This window comes from Sinohyriopsis cumingii, chromosome 17 (genome assembly GCF_028554795.1).
Source record: "Sinohyriopsis cumingii isolate HCF-2022 chromosome 17, ASM2855479v2, whole genome shotgun sequence".
Classification (NCBI taxonomy): Eukaryota; Metazoa; Mollusca; class Bivalvia; order Unionida; family Unionidae; genus Sinohyriopsis; species Sinohyriopsis cumingii.
This window is the reverse complement of record NC_142977.1, coordinates 17,018,296-17,033,313: the sequence shown is the minus strand read 5'-3', so window position 1 is coordinate 17,033,313 and position 15,018 is coordinate 17,018,296. Positions and strand designations below refer to the sequence as shown.

Here is a 15,018-nt window from a genome sequence, read left to right as displayed (position 1 = left end):
GTATTCAGGTCAGCCACTTGCAACATTGTTGCCAGTGTTCTGTCCAATTGAGGTCAGCCCCTTGCTACATTGTTACCAATCTCCAATACCGTGACGTCACCTCACCTGTTCCATTCCCATTATCCCTATACAAAAACCCAACTTTCTCTTGTCGCTATACAGGCCCAATATTCCCTATGTTCAATTTCCCTTGACATTAAACGTGCCCAGGGAGTCAGTAAAAGTCTTGACGCTAAACGTGCCCACGATGTTTTTGGGATTTCCATTGACACTAAACAGCCCCCATTCACTATATATATATATATATATATATAATTGGACCAACTATTCGGCCGAATACGAATACGAATAGTGTACAAAATAGGTCTACCGACAACGTTCAAAATTTCAAATGTAAGCAAAAGTTTCAGTTCAGTAAATTTAATACATAAGCTAAAAGTAAACAGTTAACTGCGTGTAATTTTTTCATCCTTCTGCCAGTCTGTGTAAACTAGGAATGGAACTAATATATTATGTTAATGAGAGAGTTCCTTCAGTCCACTCACTCTAGCAGCCGCATATGCAGAAACAGATGTCATGTGACCACTATTCCTATTCGGTTGGTCTGACCGCTACTATTCAGCCAAATACTGAATAGCTATTTGGCCCTCTGTTCAGCCCAGAAGCGAATGTTCAGTACAGCCCTAATATATATATATGTGTGTGTGTGTGTGTGTGTGTGTTCCATACTATTCTGACTATGATAAATACTGCTTCCTGCATCTCAGCGGTTGTCAATCAACTATTGCATAACATAAATTTATATGCCCCTTCTCTAACTTACCAGTAATTACCCAGCTCAAGAGTCCTTTTTATGAATGTTAACCACCTCTGACTAGTATTTGACCTGAATTCACTAAAAGTCAACCATGGCATCATGGAAACTCACTAATACTTCACTCCTTGACATTTGCTCCTACTCAGTGGCTAGTAATTTAGGCCAAGGAATGTGTCTATTCATCGAGTTCCAATAATCAAACAAGTAATCACACAAATCTAAGAATCCCTTAAAACGGGGCGCTACAACCAAATGCGCATACTCCAAATTTATTACGAGATGATCTCCAAAGCGATGGATTAGTCCGAAGCGTGTTATGTTGTACCAAAGTCTGATTGCAGGACAATCGGTAAATCAATAAATTCAGCAGTCCATCAATAACAACAAGATATATATTCAAAAAAAAAATGGAATTGCCCTAAAGACCAGTTGTAGTCGAAACCCTTATAGAGGTTACAGTTACATAATAATAATATGTGATTTAGATTTGATTTTAACGTAGCTTTAGCAAACTTTCAGTCATATCGCTACATTGTCTGCAGTGTGGCAGTTTATAGTGATGTCTATCATTGGGGCATTACGCCACATACATGTAGCCTGATGTCACACGCAGTCACATTATTTTTACACCAGGCTGACCAAGTCATAACACTAACCTCCTAATGCTGAGCGACTAGCGAGGCAGCTGTTAGTACCATTGTCATGTCTTTGTTATGGCTCTGCCTGGCTTCTAACCTGCAACTTCCCGCATCCGAGGCGGACGCTCAAACCACTAGGCCACCTGAGCGGTCGTACTGATCGTTAAGACTGGATTAGATGTGCAAATATGTCCTTGTTGATCATAATGTACGAATGTCCACTGTCTCCGTGATTTTGTCAAATAGTGTGCGTCCTTAGTTTGTATGGATTATACAGAACATTTGTGTATACGTGTGCGTCCTCGCTTGCATTGCTAAATTTCATATTCCTTAGAATTGATAATACAGTTCCCTCCTTGATACATCACCATTTCCTATTAATGTACTGCCTCAAACAGTATTTGATTTTGCTCTAACATCGCCAGAACAAATGTCCTCGGTACGCGGTTCCATACACAAGTCCTCTATATCTACCAAATACAAGAATGTGTGTGTGTTTGTGTGTGTGAGTGTGTTATTTGCGTTCACGTACGTTGTGTGAATAGTATAGTTGGGTTTGTTTTTTCTTCTTCCGTGTGTGGATAGTATATTTTTGGTTTGTATATGTTCGCGTGTGTCAATATTAGATAATGTGTTGTGGTTTTTTTCTCCTCCTTCCCGTGTGAGGATAGTATATTTGGGGTTTGTATCAAAAAGTAAAAGAAACCCAAATGCCCTTTAAAGGAATCACTTATATGTCTTGAACAGATTTGCTTTGTTGCCTAAAAATATTTTTAGTCGGTTGTATTGTCGTGTGATAGATTGATGTTCATCAATCTATGTCTGTGTGTTATATATGTCTATGTCTATACTGTATTTGTCTCTACCTAGGGTAGCGCGTATTCAGGTCAGCCACTTGCAACATTGTTGCCAGTGTTCCGTCCAATTGAGGTCAGCCCCTTGCTACATTGTTACCAATCTCCAATACCGTGACGTCACCTCACCTGTTCCATTCCCATTATCCCTATACAAAAACCCAACTTTCTCTTGTCGCTATACAGGCCCAATATTCCCTATGTTCAATTTCCCTTGACATTAAACGTGCCCAGGGGGTCAGTAAAAGTCTTGACGCTAAACGTGCCCACGATGTTTTTGGGATTTCCATTGACACTAAACAGCCCCCATTCACTATATATATATATATATATATATATATATATATATATATATATATATATATATATATATATATATAATTGGACCAACTATTCGGCCGAATACGAATACGAATAGTGTACAAAATAGGTCTACCGACAACATTCAAAATTTCAAATGTAAGCAAAAGTTTCAGTTCAGTAAATTTAATACATAAGCTAAAAGTAAACAGTTAACTGCGTGTAATTTTTTCATCCTTCTGCCAGTCTGTGTAAACTAGGAATGGAACTAATATATTATGTTAATGAGAGAGTTCCTTCAGTCCACTCACTCTAGCAGCCGCATATGCAGAAACAGATGTCATGTGACCACTATTCCTATTCGGTCGGTCTGACCGCTACTATTCAGCCAAATACTGAATAGCTATTTGGCCCTCTGTTCAGCCCTGAAGCGAATGTTCAGTACAGCCCTAATATGTGTGTGTGTGTGTGTGTGTGTGTGTGTGTGTTCCATACTATTCTGACTATGATAAATACTGCTTCCTGCATCTCAGCGGTTGTCAATCAACTATTGCATAACATAAATTTATATGCCCCTTCTCTAAATTACCAGTAATTACCCAGCTCAAGAGTCCTTTTTATGAATGTTAACCACCTCTGACCAGTATTTTGACTCAAAATATTTGTATTGGTCAAAGTCAGTCAATTCAAAACCTAGTATAAGACCTTACATAATCACTGCACATTTAGGCAGGGCACACATTCAAAGAGGAGTCAAGTCATTCAGGTAAGCCAGTGTGTGTGTGTGTGTGTGTGATTTGGATTTTTAATGTAGCTTTAAAAAAAATCAGTCTTATCACTACGATGTCTGCAGTGTGGCAGTTTATAGTCAAGCCTAGTATTGGGGCATCATGCCGCAGACACGTAGCATGATGTCCCACCCAGTCACATTATCCTGACACCAGGCTGACAATTCTTAACACTAACCTCTTCACGCCAAGCAAGGCACCTGCTAATACCATTTGTATAAGACTTTGATATGACTCGGTCGGGGTTTGAACTGGCCATCTTCCGCATCCGAGGCAGATGCTTTAACCACTAGGCCACCGGAGCGGCGAGCTAAGAAGGTTTTACTACAGAAAATTTATGATTTCAAACATAAGCAACTTCAACATCCCTCATTCAGTTTTCATTACATGCTAATTGTCATTTAAGGATTTCTAAATTCCTGATTATGCTTTAGAATTCTAAAGGACACTGTTCATTTGTCGAATTGATAAAATATAAAATATGGAATGTATTTTCAACTACTTTTACTTTGGTGAGATCCTATATACTCTAAGACCAGGCTTTCTCATATGAGCATGTTACTGTTGAAATTCGACTGGACTATTTCAAGGATAGTCGTGCAGGTGTCATATCAGAGACACTTTGTAAATTCTACTGAACTATATTTAGGGCAGTCATGCAGATGTCATATCAGAATTACTGTGTAAATTCTACTGAACTATTTCTAGGGCAGTCATGCAGATGTCATATTAGAATTACTGCGTAAATTCTACTTAACTATTTCTAGGGCAGTCATGCAGATGTCACATCAGAATTACTGTGTAAATTCTACTGAACTATTTCTAGGGCAGTCATGCAGATGTCATATTAGAATTACTGCGTAAATTCTACTGAACTAGTTATAGGGCAGTCATGCAGATGTCATATCAGAATTACTGTGTAAATTCTACTGAACTATTTCTAGGGCAGTCATGCAGATGTCATATTAGAATTACTGCGTAAATTCTACTGAACTATTTCTAGGGCAGTCATGCAGATGTCATATTAGAATTACTGTGTAAATTCTACTGAACTAGTTATAGGGCAGTCATGCAGATGTCACATCAGAGTTACTGTGTAAATTCGACTTAACTATTTCAAGGACAGTCATTCCGATGTCATTGAGTCATCTGTACATTCGACTGGACTATTTCAAGGACAGTCATGCAGATGTCATAAAGTCCTCTGTAAATTCGACTTGACTATTTCAAGTACAGTCATGCAGATGTCATAAAGTCCTCTGTAAATTCGACTTGACTATTTCAAGACCAGTCATTCAGATGTCATAGAGTTCTCTGTACATTCGACTGGACTATTTCAAGTGTTACATATATCTGATTTAATATATATTTATTATAATTTAATTGTTTGTTTGTCAGTTTTAAATAATGTTTTTATATTTTTCTTACATGCTATTGTAATGTAAATTTATTCACTATGGATGATACTTTTTCAGAAAATTGTTTGACCTTGACTGTTAGTTTATAAACACCAGGTGTTGATCTAAATTTTGACCTTGATTCAAAATTAGTAAATTAGTAAACAAAGTTCTATTTTATTTTAAAATGATTGTTGTTTCCAAGGTCATGATGGGCCTACATGGTTTAAGACGTAAATAACTTTATTGTTTATTTCAGAGAAATTATTTGGTCTAATCAAGGCCATATTGGGTGTGAGTGATATAAATATGATCACGTGACTTTCCCCCACCCTTTGATCTCGCAATTCTGGTTTTTCCATAACTACGCATTTGTTAGCTTTAATAGTTATCTGTAGAGAGATATTTCTCAGTTTTCGGGCTTTTACACTTGGTATCAAGTTGTTTTCTTTGTTGTAGCCAGATTTTGAGTTAATTATCTTCAGATCATTTGGATTTCAAAAGGATTAATTCTTTCTTCTCTGAAAATATTTTGAGGAGTGCTCACACAAAATTTTTGGAAAGACATTGCTTGCAAATTTAATTTGGATTTCCAATACCGGAGTGCCATTATTTGTATTTCTACACGGAAATGTATATAAGCACAATACTGACTACATCATAAGTCATTGTCATCCATCTTGGATTTTACATCAGGATTCGAATTTTAAATTATTAGAACATTTATTACTAGGACTTTTGTAATTTAATTCGTGGATTATTCTAAGATTATTTTTGGACTTGATTCTTGAAACCGTAAGTTCTTCTCCTTTTTTCATTTTTACAGAATTTTCCAGGAAAATAAATTTGTAAAATTTTAAAAAGCTTGTTCTTTTCACTCGTTCTGTGTTACTGTTTATTTGAGCCTAAACATGTAACAAAAGGCCAATCATGTAGATGTCATAGAGCTCTGTGTAAATTCGACTGGACGATTTCAAGGAAGTCATTCAGATGTCAGAGTGGTCTACACATTTGACTGGACTATTTCAAGGACAGTCATTCAGATGTCATCGAGTCCTCTGTACATTTGACTGGACTATTTCATGGTCAATCACGCAGATGTTATAGAGCTCTCTGTAAATTCGACTGGACGTTTTCAAGGACAGTCATTCAGATGTCATAGAGTCCTCTGTGCACATTTGACTGGACTATTTCAAGGAAAATCATTCATATGTCAGAGTCCTCTGTATATTCGACTGGACTTTTTCAAGGACAGTCATTCAGATGTCATAGAGTCCTCTATACATTCGACTGGACTATTTCAAGGACTGTCATGCAGATGTCATTGAGCTCTGTGTAAATTCGACTGGACCATTTCAAGAACAGTCGTGCAGACGCCACATCGGTGTGATGCTGTTGAAATCTCTACTATTCAGGTAGATGATAATAGGATTATTTTAGAACTCAATTTCTGTAGGTAATTATACTTTCTGGTATTTCCGGCATAATGCCTCAGTCAGTTAGGAGAATATCTAATCTTTATCCTTCTAAAGGCATTTAAGCTGAGACCGAAGTGTACCAATCAACATGTTTATAATGCTGACATGATACCTTACTTTCAACATAAACATATGAAGATTTAACCAGTCAAATAATACTGATCCTGGTATCTCATTTATGCCCATGTGTTGATGAATTATCCTCCATCGTGTTACTGTTTGGGGTGCCCAGGGTGACTGAGTGCTCCAAGACGCTTGCCATTACAAATTACTCACATTTCTCCCGTCAGAATAGTGAATGTTTTGTCTTGCATGTTGTTGAGACAACAAACTCTTTTCATTTGAAGCTGTGGTAGACATAACAGAAAAAACTATATTTTTTATGCTTCCATTGGCAGTCATCTCAACAGAGTAAAGAGATGAAGTGCACAATGTCATGGCAACTGTCCTGTTCATAAAAACCAAGGATGGAAGGAAGATGGAAAAGGAATCATTTGATTAAAACACTTGCTTTATTTTATTTAAATTGATGTTGTTCTTGAATATGGACAATTTTGTAACATTATAAACTAAATTTTGGATGGATAACAATGTTTAGACTAATAATTTTGAAAGAGTACCTCAATTACTTCAGAAATTGGGAAGTAATTTTCTGGGTGGCAGTTGTGAACACAATAAAATTCAAGTTGTTGGTTAACTTCTGTGCAAAATAATTAATTAAGTATGACCTATATTGCAACAAATGAATCCACATCAATTATTGTAATTATTTACATACGCATATCCTTCATAAGTATTGTTTTATTAATTCATTCATTTTCAGACATTATTTATCAGTTTTCAGCGGTAAGGAAAATCATAAAATTTAGTGTACCAGTTGAATGAAATATGAGACAGTATTTTTACAAAATTTCAGCATGACAGGCAATAATCTGATAACCAGTGCATTTAATTATCAAAAAATATTTCAAAAGAGTTTTCTAGCCACTCTATATTTACCCTTATTTAAATATAAAAACTTGTTTTGGTTTTTATGTTCTATCATTAATGTACACTGGCTGCAACAATAGATTGTGATACCCTCCTAAAATGGAAAACAGCAAATGTCACATGACCCAAAACAGATATGGCTCTGGTGCCTAGGGGTATATAAGCTTCGCACCACCAAGACATGTTGATCAGTTGAAAAAATGAATCAACAAAACCATTTGCCTCTGACCAGTTACAAAGATAACGAAACCTGTCATGGATAAGGGGTGACTAGACCACCCTAGTAGGTGGAAGGGAACACCTCCATATACTATCAGGCAGTTCATTCTTTCAGTTTAAATTCAATCGAAAGTGGAGGTGACCCTCCACTGCATAGCAAGCTCATAGATCCCCAATTGCTATGGGAGCCTGAGGAGTCTCTACAGAAGTGCTTCAGTACTTCTAACCTGCTAATCCACAACCAGTGATTAGATCCTAACAAAAAGAGAAACTGGATGACGTGGTTTCAGAAGCTAACAAGACAAGCATCTGCTACTACCAAGTCATTCAGTTACTTCATCTAGGGAATTTCAAGTGAGAATAAAAGAACATCTCTAAATTGGATAAATTAGTGTTTTCAGATCATTTTTAACATCAACTTGTCAAAGACTTTTAAATGCATGTCACCATTTTCAAGGCAAAAAGTGATATGGAAGCAGAAGCAGGCATGCAAGAGGACACAACACTCCCCAGGAAAATAAAAGACTGAATTCATTGACACTGAAATAGTTATGTCAGGCACACTTACTAGATTAGATAATAAAATGAACATGATCGCTTGAACTTATAGTGGGAATGTAGATAAAGAAAAACGATATGATATATTAAACAATTTACGTGATGTTAACACAGTTCTGTTCTTGGCTATTTAATTTTTCAGCTCACGGTCATTTATCTAAACGTCAGTCTCTCCCAAAAATCAAACCATTTTCAAACACTTGCCTATCTATTCATTAAACTATTTTTGTACATTTCTGTCTGTTGTTTTTACTATGTCTGCATTTCAACCCTTCCCGTCTTTCCTCATTTACATATCTATATACATGTACTATTTACATATATTTTCTGGGACAATTTTAATTACTGACATATTGCTTTAAGGTGCAAACAAAATTAGCAAAAGTTCTATATTTGGAAAATAAATATATAGTAATTTTCTTACTTTACTATATTTTGTCCTTTTTTATCTGTCATATTTTGTATCTCAGATCCTCCAAAAACATGTTCAAGTTTCCAATCAGCCGACTTTATAAAACTTCTAATGCCCCAATACAGTACCCTCGACATTACTGCCAGAAGCTACAACAAGAGATTTAATTCTGCTCTTATTTATGGCCTTATCTCCAGTTATTAAATAAATCCTCAAAGTTTTGAAACTTAGACAAACTTCTTTCAAAGAACCAAGGACTAATATTGGAAATATGTAGATATATAAGATGTACTGTTAAAACTATTGACTACTGATTATGTTCCTTATCTATATTTCAAGATTTCTGTATATATTGCAAAGTTTGTTCCAAAACATTCTTTGCAACTAAATAGCAATGACAGTGTGATTTCAGTATTTCAAGTTCTACAAGATAATTTAGTCAAACTCAGTTTCTTCAAATAATAAATATCTGCCAAAGTTACTGAAGTGGAAAATTTAAAATAATCTAAAACTAATTCTTAAAAAAATATAGTACTTTATTACCATTTAAATGATGACAAATCAAGAAACAATTATGCCTTGATATCAAAGTACTAGTCCTGTTGATAATGATAGGTAATTGTTCCGCACTGTTCTACATGTGAAGGCCATTCAAAATGAAATGTAAATTCTCAAAGCAATTATCTCAGATACCAAGGACTTTAAAAAAAAAATGTGTGTGTGATTTGGATTGTTAACATAGCTTTAACAATTTTCAATCATATCGCTACAATGTCTGTAGTGTGACAGTTTATAGTGATGCCTAGCATTAAGACATCATGCCGCAGACATGTAGCATCATTTCCCACCCAGTCACATTATCCTGACACTAGATCAACCAGTCCTAGCACTAACTTCTTAATGCTGAGAAACATAAAGAAAACAAAAAAACATAAAAGAAATGTAAATTCTCAAGTCATTATCTCAGATACAAAGGACATTTAAAAAGAAATGTAAATTCTCAAAGCCATTATCAAAATTATTACAAATTTTATTCAAAATCTCAAACATATTATCTCAGATACAAAAAAGATATTCAAAAACTTTATTACACTCTCAAAAATATTATATCAGATACAAAAAGGATATTCAAAAAGGGATGTACATTCTCAAAACTTGTATGATCTCAGATATAAAGTTTTATTCAAAATGAAATGTAAATTCTCAAACATATTATCTCAGATACTAGAAGGGTATTCAAAAAGGGATCAGCAATCTCAAAGCTATTATCTCACAGATACAGAGTCTAATACAAAAATTGCTTTAGCAAAATGGAAAACTCTTTATAAGTATTAATAACAGAACTGAAAAGCTCAACATTCTGATCATTTTCTTTAAATACATACTTCTGTAGCTTATATATCAATAATAAAACATTCACTTTTATTGTCAAATAGATCCATACACCTTATTTTTTAAACAGATGACCTCTGACCATTGGAGTTATTCAAAGCATAAAATCCAAATTTAGCTTTAAAGAGGTTTAAATGTTGATTCTTTGTTTATTCATTGCGGCCAAGGATTAATAGTCATGTAACAAAGAATAGCAGCTTTAATCATATAGTATTGCAAAATTTCAGTTTACATTTAATTATAAGGGATATAACTCTATTAAATTGGATAGGGTGCATACTGTAAAGCTCATCATGCTCAATATTAACGAACTGAGAGTAAAGAAGCAAACAACCAGATGTGGTACTGGATGAAGCCACAACCATAAAAAATCCCATGTCATAATTCACCATGTATAGTATACTCTACTAAATAAAAACAACACATGCAGAAATTCAAGAACACTCGGAAGTTTCAATTCCCTTAGCAAGTGATAATGAAATTTTGTCCAAAAGAAAATGAAAATTCAATATTTGACAGTTACTCATGCTACTCAAAGTAATAATTTCATGAATTCCTGTTATTATCCTGTTATTATTTTGTTTATTGAGACAACACAAAATACAAAAAACTATACCACTATCACAAAAGAGTTTCCTTATGTAAATAGTTTGTCAAATAACACAAGAAACTCTAATAAATGAATAAAGCTATGCCACCCAGTGCTGCACACATCAAATGGCAGTTAATCATGAGAATTTAAAATTCTTTCAAGTGCCACTCAGTAGTAAACACGGTTTTTATTATGACTGACATTGGCCTTCATATCTTGGGAGCTTTTTGTCAACCAGCCAGTCTCCTTCAAATGTGTTTCCAGAAAACCCTGAAAAACATTGAATATTTGCTTAAGATGCAATAAATGTTCTACAGATTGTAATACACACACACACACCTACACACAGATTGTAATACACACACACACATACACACATTGTAATACACACACACATACACACACACACAAAGAGATTGTAATATACGAGACAAACTAACTTTTTATAATTGTAGATATGAGAAACCTGCTACTAGATACACTGTATATAATGTAAACCTGGTTGATCCCGTAAATAATTAGAAGGCAGTTGTTTATTTGCAGAGTTGTTTCAGTGGCAGACCTGCCAACCCTGATGAGTCCATCTCAGTAAGGCAGTTGATTTGTTTCCATAAGATTGACCAGTTTTCAGTATGGTGTAATAAAATATTAATAACTGCTATTATGTTCAACTGAGAAGTTTGTAAAGTACACATAGACTTTATTTACCACTAGTACAGTTGCACAAACTCTAGTTCCAAACCCTATGCAGCTCAATTGCTTGTTGCTATCTCTCAACTTTACATAATTCATGGAAATTCTTTTCCATTTCACATGACGATGGCAATCATATCTCCCACCACGTGACATCCTCAAACTGGCACATGATGTCCAATAAACGTATCTGTGTCCTTTCCAGCTTTTATTCACAAGAATCTGAATACTCTTTTTTTATTCTTCTGTGTTGATTAATAACATTTTTCTAGAAGGCTATTTTCCCTTTCGTCTTAAACATGCATCGCTTTCTGGACACCATTTTAAAAAATTCTATAATCAACAGTTTTGATCATGCAGATGCTTCGTATGAATAAATAAGTGCAGTTTAAAGCATCTGGAGTGCTGCTGTAAAGTTAGTCTAGTTCCCTGAATGATTTTACTAATTCTAAGACAAAACCTGAATTTTTCGGCAACGTTCATTTGTCCATAGTTTTTGCTAGTATGCCATAAATCCACATTTTAAGGGTAATTATCGTAAGACATGGCAAAATCATAAGAGTTGGCAGGTCTGCAGTGGTCTCACCTGATATTGGCGCTGAGGAAATCTAGATATATTGTATATAATGTAAACCTGGTTGATCCCATAAATAATATTGGGCAGTCAGTTAATCACAAAATTGTTTCAGTGGTCTCACCTGAGAATGGAGCAGAGAAAAACTAGATTCAATCCCATAAATAATTAAGGGGCAGTTAGTAAATCAGAGTTATTTCATTGGTTTCAATGGAATAAAGTTTCTTGATTACTTCTAAGCAAGCAAGTTTGATTCTTGATTGATTGTTGTTGATACTAATTAACTATATTTCTTGAGAAAGTTGTTCTAATATGCTGTTCCACATGGCCAGAGTGACAACTGAAGTGCTACTTTTAATTCATTCAAGACCAAGATTTCAGCTAAAAGCAGCATGGGAGAAATAGCAAACCTATTCTTCTTTCTGCAAAGTTCTATCTGTCCATTGGATATCTAGACCGGACAGACATCCATTTACCGTAGATATGACAAAAGGAAATCTAAAATCTAGCCCCAAACTCTGAATCAGGAACTAGCAAACATCTCATGCTAGAAATTTAGACGTCACAATTTAGCTGCAACTTTGTAAAATATTCTGAAGGCATTTTTAAAAATCTGGAGGGGGAAATCAAAAAATCATACTTGTCTGATTTCTGAACAAAAACTGAGGATGATCCCAAGTAAATTGGGATAAGTGGAGGTCTGTGATTAATTGTATTTATTCATTTTATATCTTAATTTAGAACAGTTTATGTTCATAATACATCTTAACATGCTGTTTAGCCATAATAGTCTACCACTGACTTTGGTACACAGACATGCAGCATACACCCCAACTCTCATTTATTTTAATTGATAAGATAATGCATTGAGTAGATGTGAAAGGATAATGTTACACAACCCCCCCCGCATCAACAGAAATGTATTATTTGTCTAAACTCTCATGGAGACTTTCAAGTGTTGACTTGCACCAGCTAGACCCCTAAAGTCTGATCCATGGTGCTATCTAACAGAATGTTGCCTCTACAACATCAATCCATGGTGATATCTGTCTAGCAGACTGTTGCCTCTACAACATCGATCCATGGTGATATCTGTCTTGCAGACTGTTGCCTCTACAACATTGATACATGGTGATATCTGCCTTGCAGACTGTTGCCTCTACAACATTGATACATGGTGATATCTGCCTTGCAGACTGTTGCCTCTACAACATCGATCCATGGTGATATCTGTCTTGCAGACTGTTGCCTCTACAACATTGATACATGGTGATATCTGCATAGCAGACTGTTGCCTCTACAACATCGCTCCCTGGTGCTATCTGCCTAGCAGACTGTTGCCTCTACAACATCAATCCATGGTGCTATCTGTCTTGCCGACTGTTGCCTCTACAACACTGATACATGGTGATATCTGCCTAGCAGACTGATGCCTCTACAACATCGATCCATGGTGCTATCTGCCTAGCAGACTGTTGCCTCTACAACATCAATCCATGGTGCTATCAGTCTTACAGACTGTTGCCTCTACAACATCAATCCATGGTGATATCTGCCTAGCAGACTGTTGCCTCCACAACATCGATCCATGTTGATATCTGTCTAGCAGACTGTTGCCTCTACAACATCAATCCATGGTGCTATCTGTCTTGCCTCTACAAGGCTGATCAGTGCTATCTGCCTAGCAGACTGTTGCCTCTACAACATTGATCCATGGTGATATCTGTCTGGCAGACTGTTGCCTCTATGAGGTTGTTCATAGAGCTATCTGCCTAGCAGACTGTTGCCTCTACAAGGTTGATCCATGATGCTATCTGCCTAGCAGACTGTCACCTCTACAACACTGATCCATGGTGCTATCTGTCTGGCAGACTGTTGCCTCTATGAGGTTGTTCATACTGATATCTGCCTAGCAGACTGTTGCCTCTACAACACTGATCCATGGTGCTATCAGTCTGGCAGACTTATCTCTATGAGGTTGTTCATAGTGATATCTGCCTAGCAGACTGTTGCCTCTATGAGGTTGATCAAAGTGCTATCTGCCTAGCAGACTGTTGCCTCTCTGCCTAGCAGACTCTTGCCTCTATGAGGTTGATCATATTGATATCTGCCTAGCAGACTCTTGCCTCTATGAGGTTGTTCATAGTGCTATCTGCCCAGCAGACTGTTGCCTCTACAAGGTTGATCCATTGTGCTATCTGCCTAGGAGACTGTTGCCTCTATGAGGTTGATCATAGTGATATCTGCCTAGCAGACTCTTGCCTCTATGAGGTTGTTCATAGTGCTATCTGCCTAGCAGACTCTTGCCTCTATGATGTTGTTCAAAGTGATATCTGCCTAGCAGACTATTGCCTCTATAAGGTTGCTCATAGTGCTATTTACTAGTGCCTCCATGACACTGGTACAAACTGGAGGTTATACAATGCAGTCCTGTGGAAACACTAGATAATTTGTTGGTATGCTCAGGAAGGTAAATTACTTTCATCAAAAAAAGAAAATGTGATGGACAATATACCAGTGTGTTGTGTCTGACACAAAAATGTATGGCTTGTATGACTGCTGGTGACTTCTTCGTTGTGAGTATCATGAATGTGGGGCATCATATATTAATGGGTACTGCAAATTTCAGATATATGATGACATGGAAAAGAATGTCACATGTGCAATGCCATGGCTGTAGGATTGTGTCACAGTCAGAAACAGGGCTTTGCCAATAATGTGGAATTAATGGTAAGTTGCATAGCATTAAAAAGGAAGTTTAGATTTTACAGACAGTAACATTTTCAAATCTAAATATGTTAAGGAACTCGCACCTTTCAACTGCACTGACATCTTTTTGTGAGCTAAAATGACCAGCTTGAAGTTAACCCCCATTACCCAACTTCACCACAGTAAGAGTTAAACATCACGCTCTCTGAGAAATTATAATGCTGCTGTACCCAAACTCCAATACCCACCTAAATTTTGCCAGAAAAAAAATTGTCAGAGGTAAGCCCTTCCAACAGAGGCCATCCAGTGTCCCAGACTTTTCAAAAGTACCAATGCACAGTAAACATGGAGGATGGTGTTAACACCATACCGACAGCTATGTCTCTGGGTACCAAGATTCTGTCAATTATAAATAATGCCTCAGTTGTGGATGCCTTTAATGTCACTCTACCTTGTGGGCAAGCCTCCCTGAAGGCAAACAAACTGAATATTATCACAGATCATATTTATAAGGTCCTGCAAGACAATGTAGTCCCAGAGAGTGAGCTTAAACTCATCCTTGATGAGTAAAGAATACAACTTTATAAAATTAAATATGAAATATGTT

General features: G+C 36.2%; 1 protein-coding gene across 6 annotated transcripts in view; it reads right to left on the bottom strand.

The window, feature by feature from the left end:
• Nucleotides 1–9,460: 9,460 nt before the first annotated feature.
• The window catches only part of LOC149777825 (uncharacterized), a 48,793-nt gene continuing 43,235 nt past the window's right edge, over nucleotides 9,461–15,018 (bottom strand). For all 6 annotated transcript variants that reach the window (XM_089938886.1, XM_089938885.1, XM_089938891.1 and 3 more), the window contains one exon: nucleotides 9,461–10,705. In XM_089938886.1, coding sequence (XP_089795012.1) covers nucleotides 10,604–10,705 — 102 coding nt within the window. In that variant the 3' untranslated portion in view covers nucleotides 9,461–10,603. The remainder of the gene's footprint in view (nucleotides 10,706–15,018) is intronic.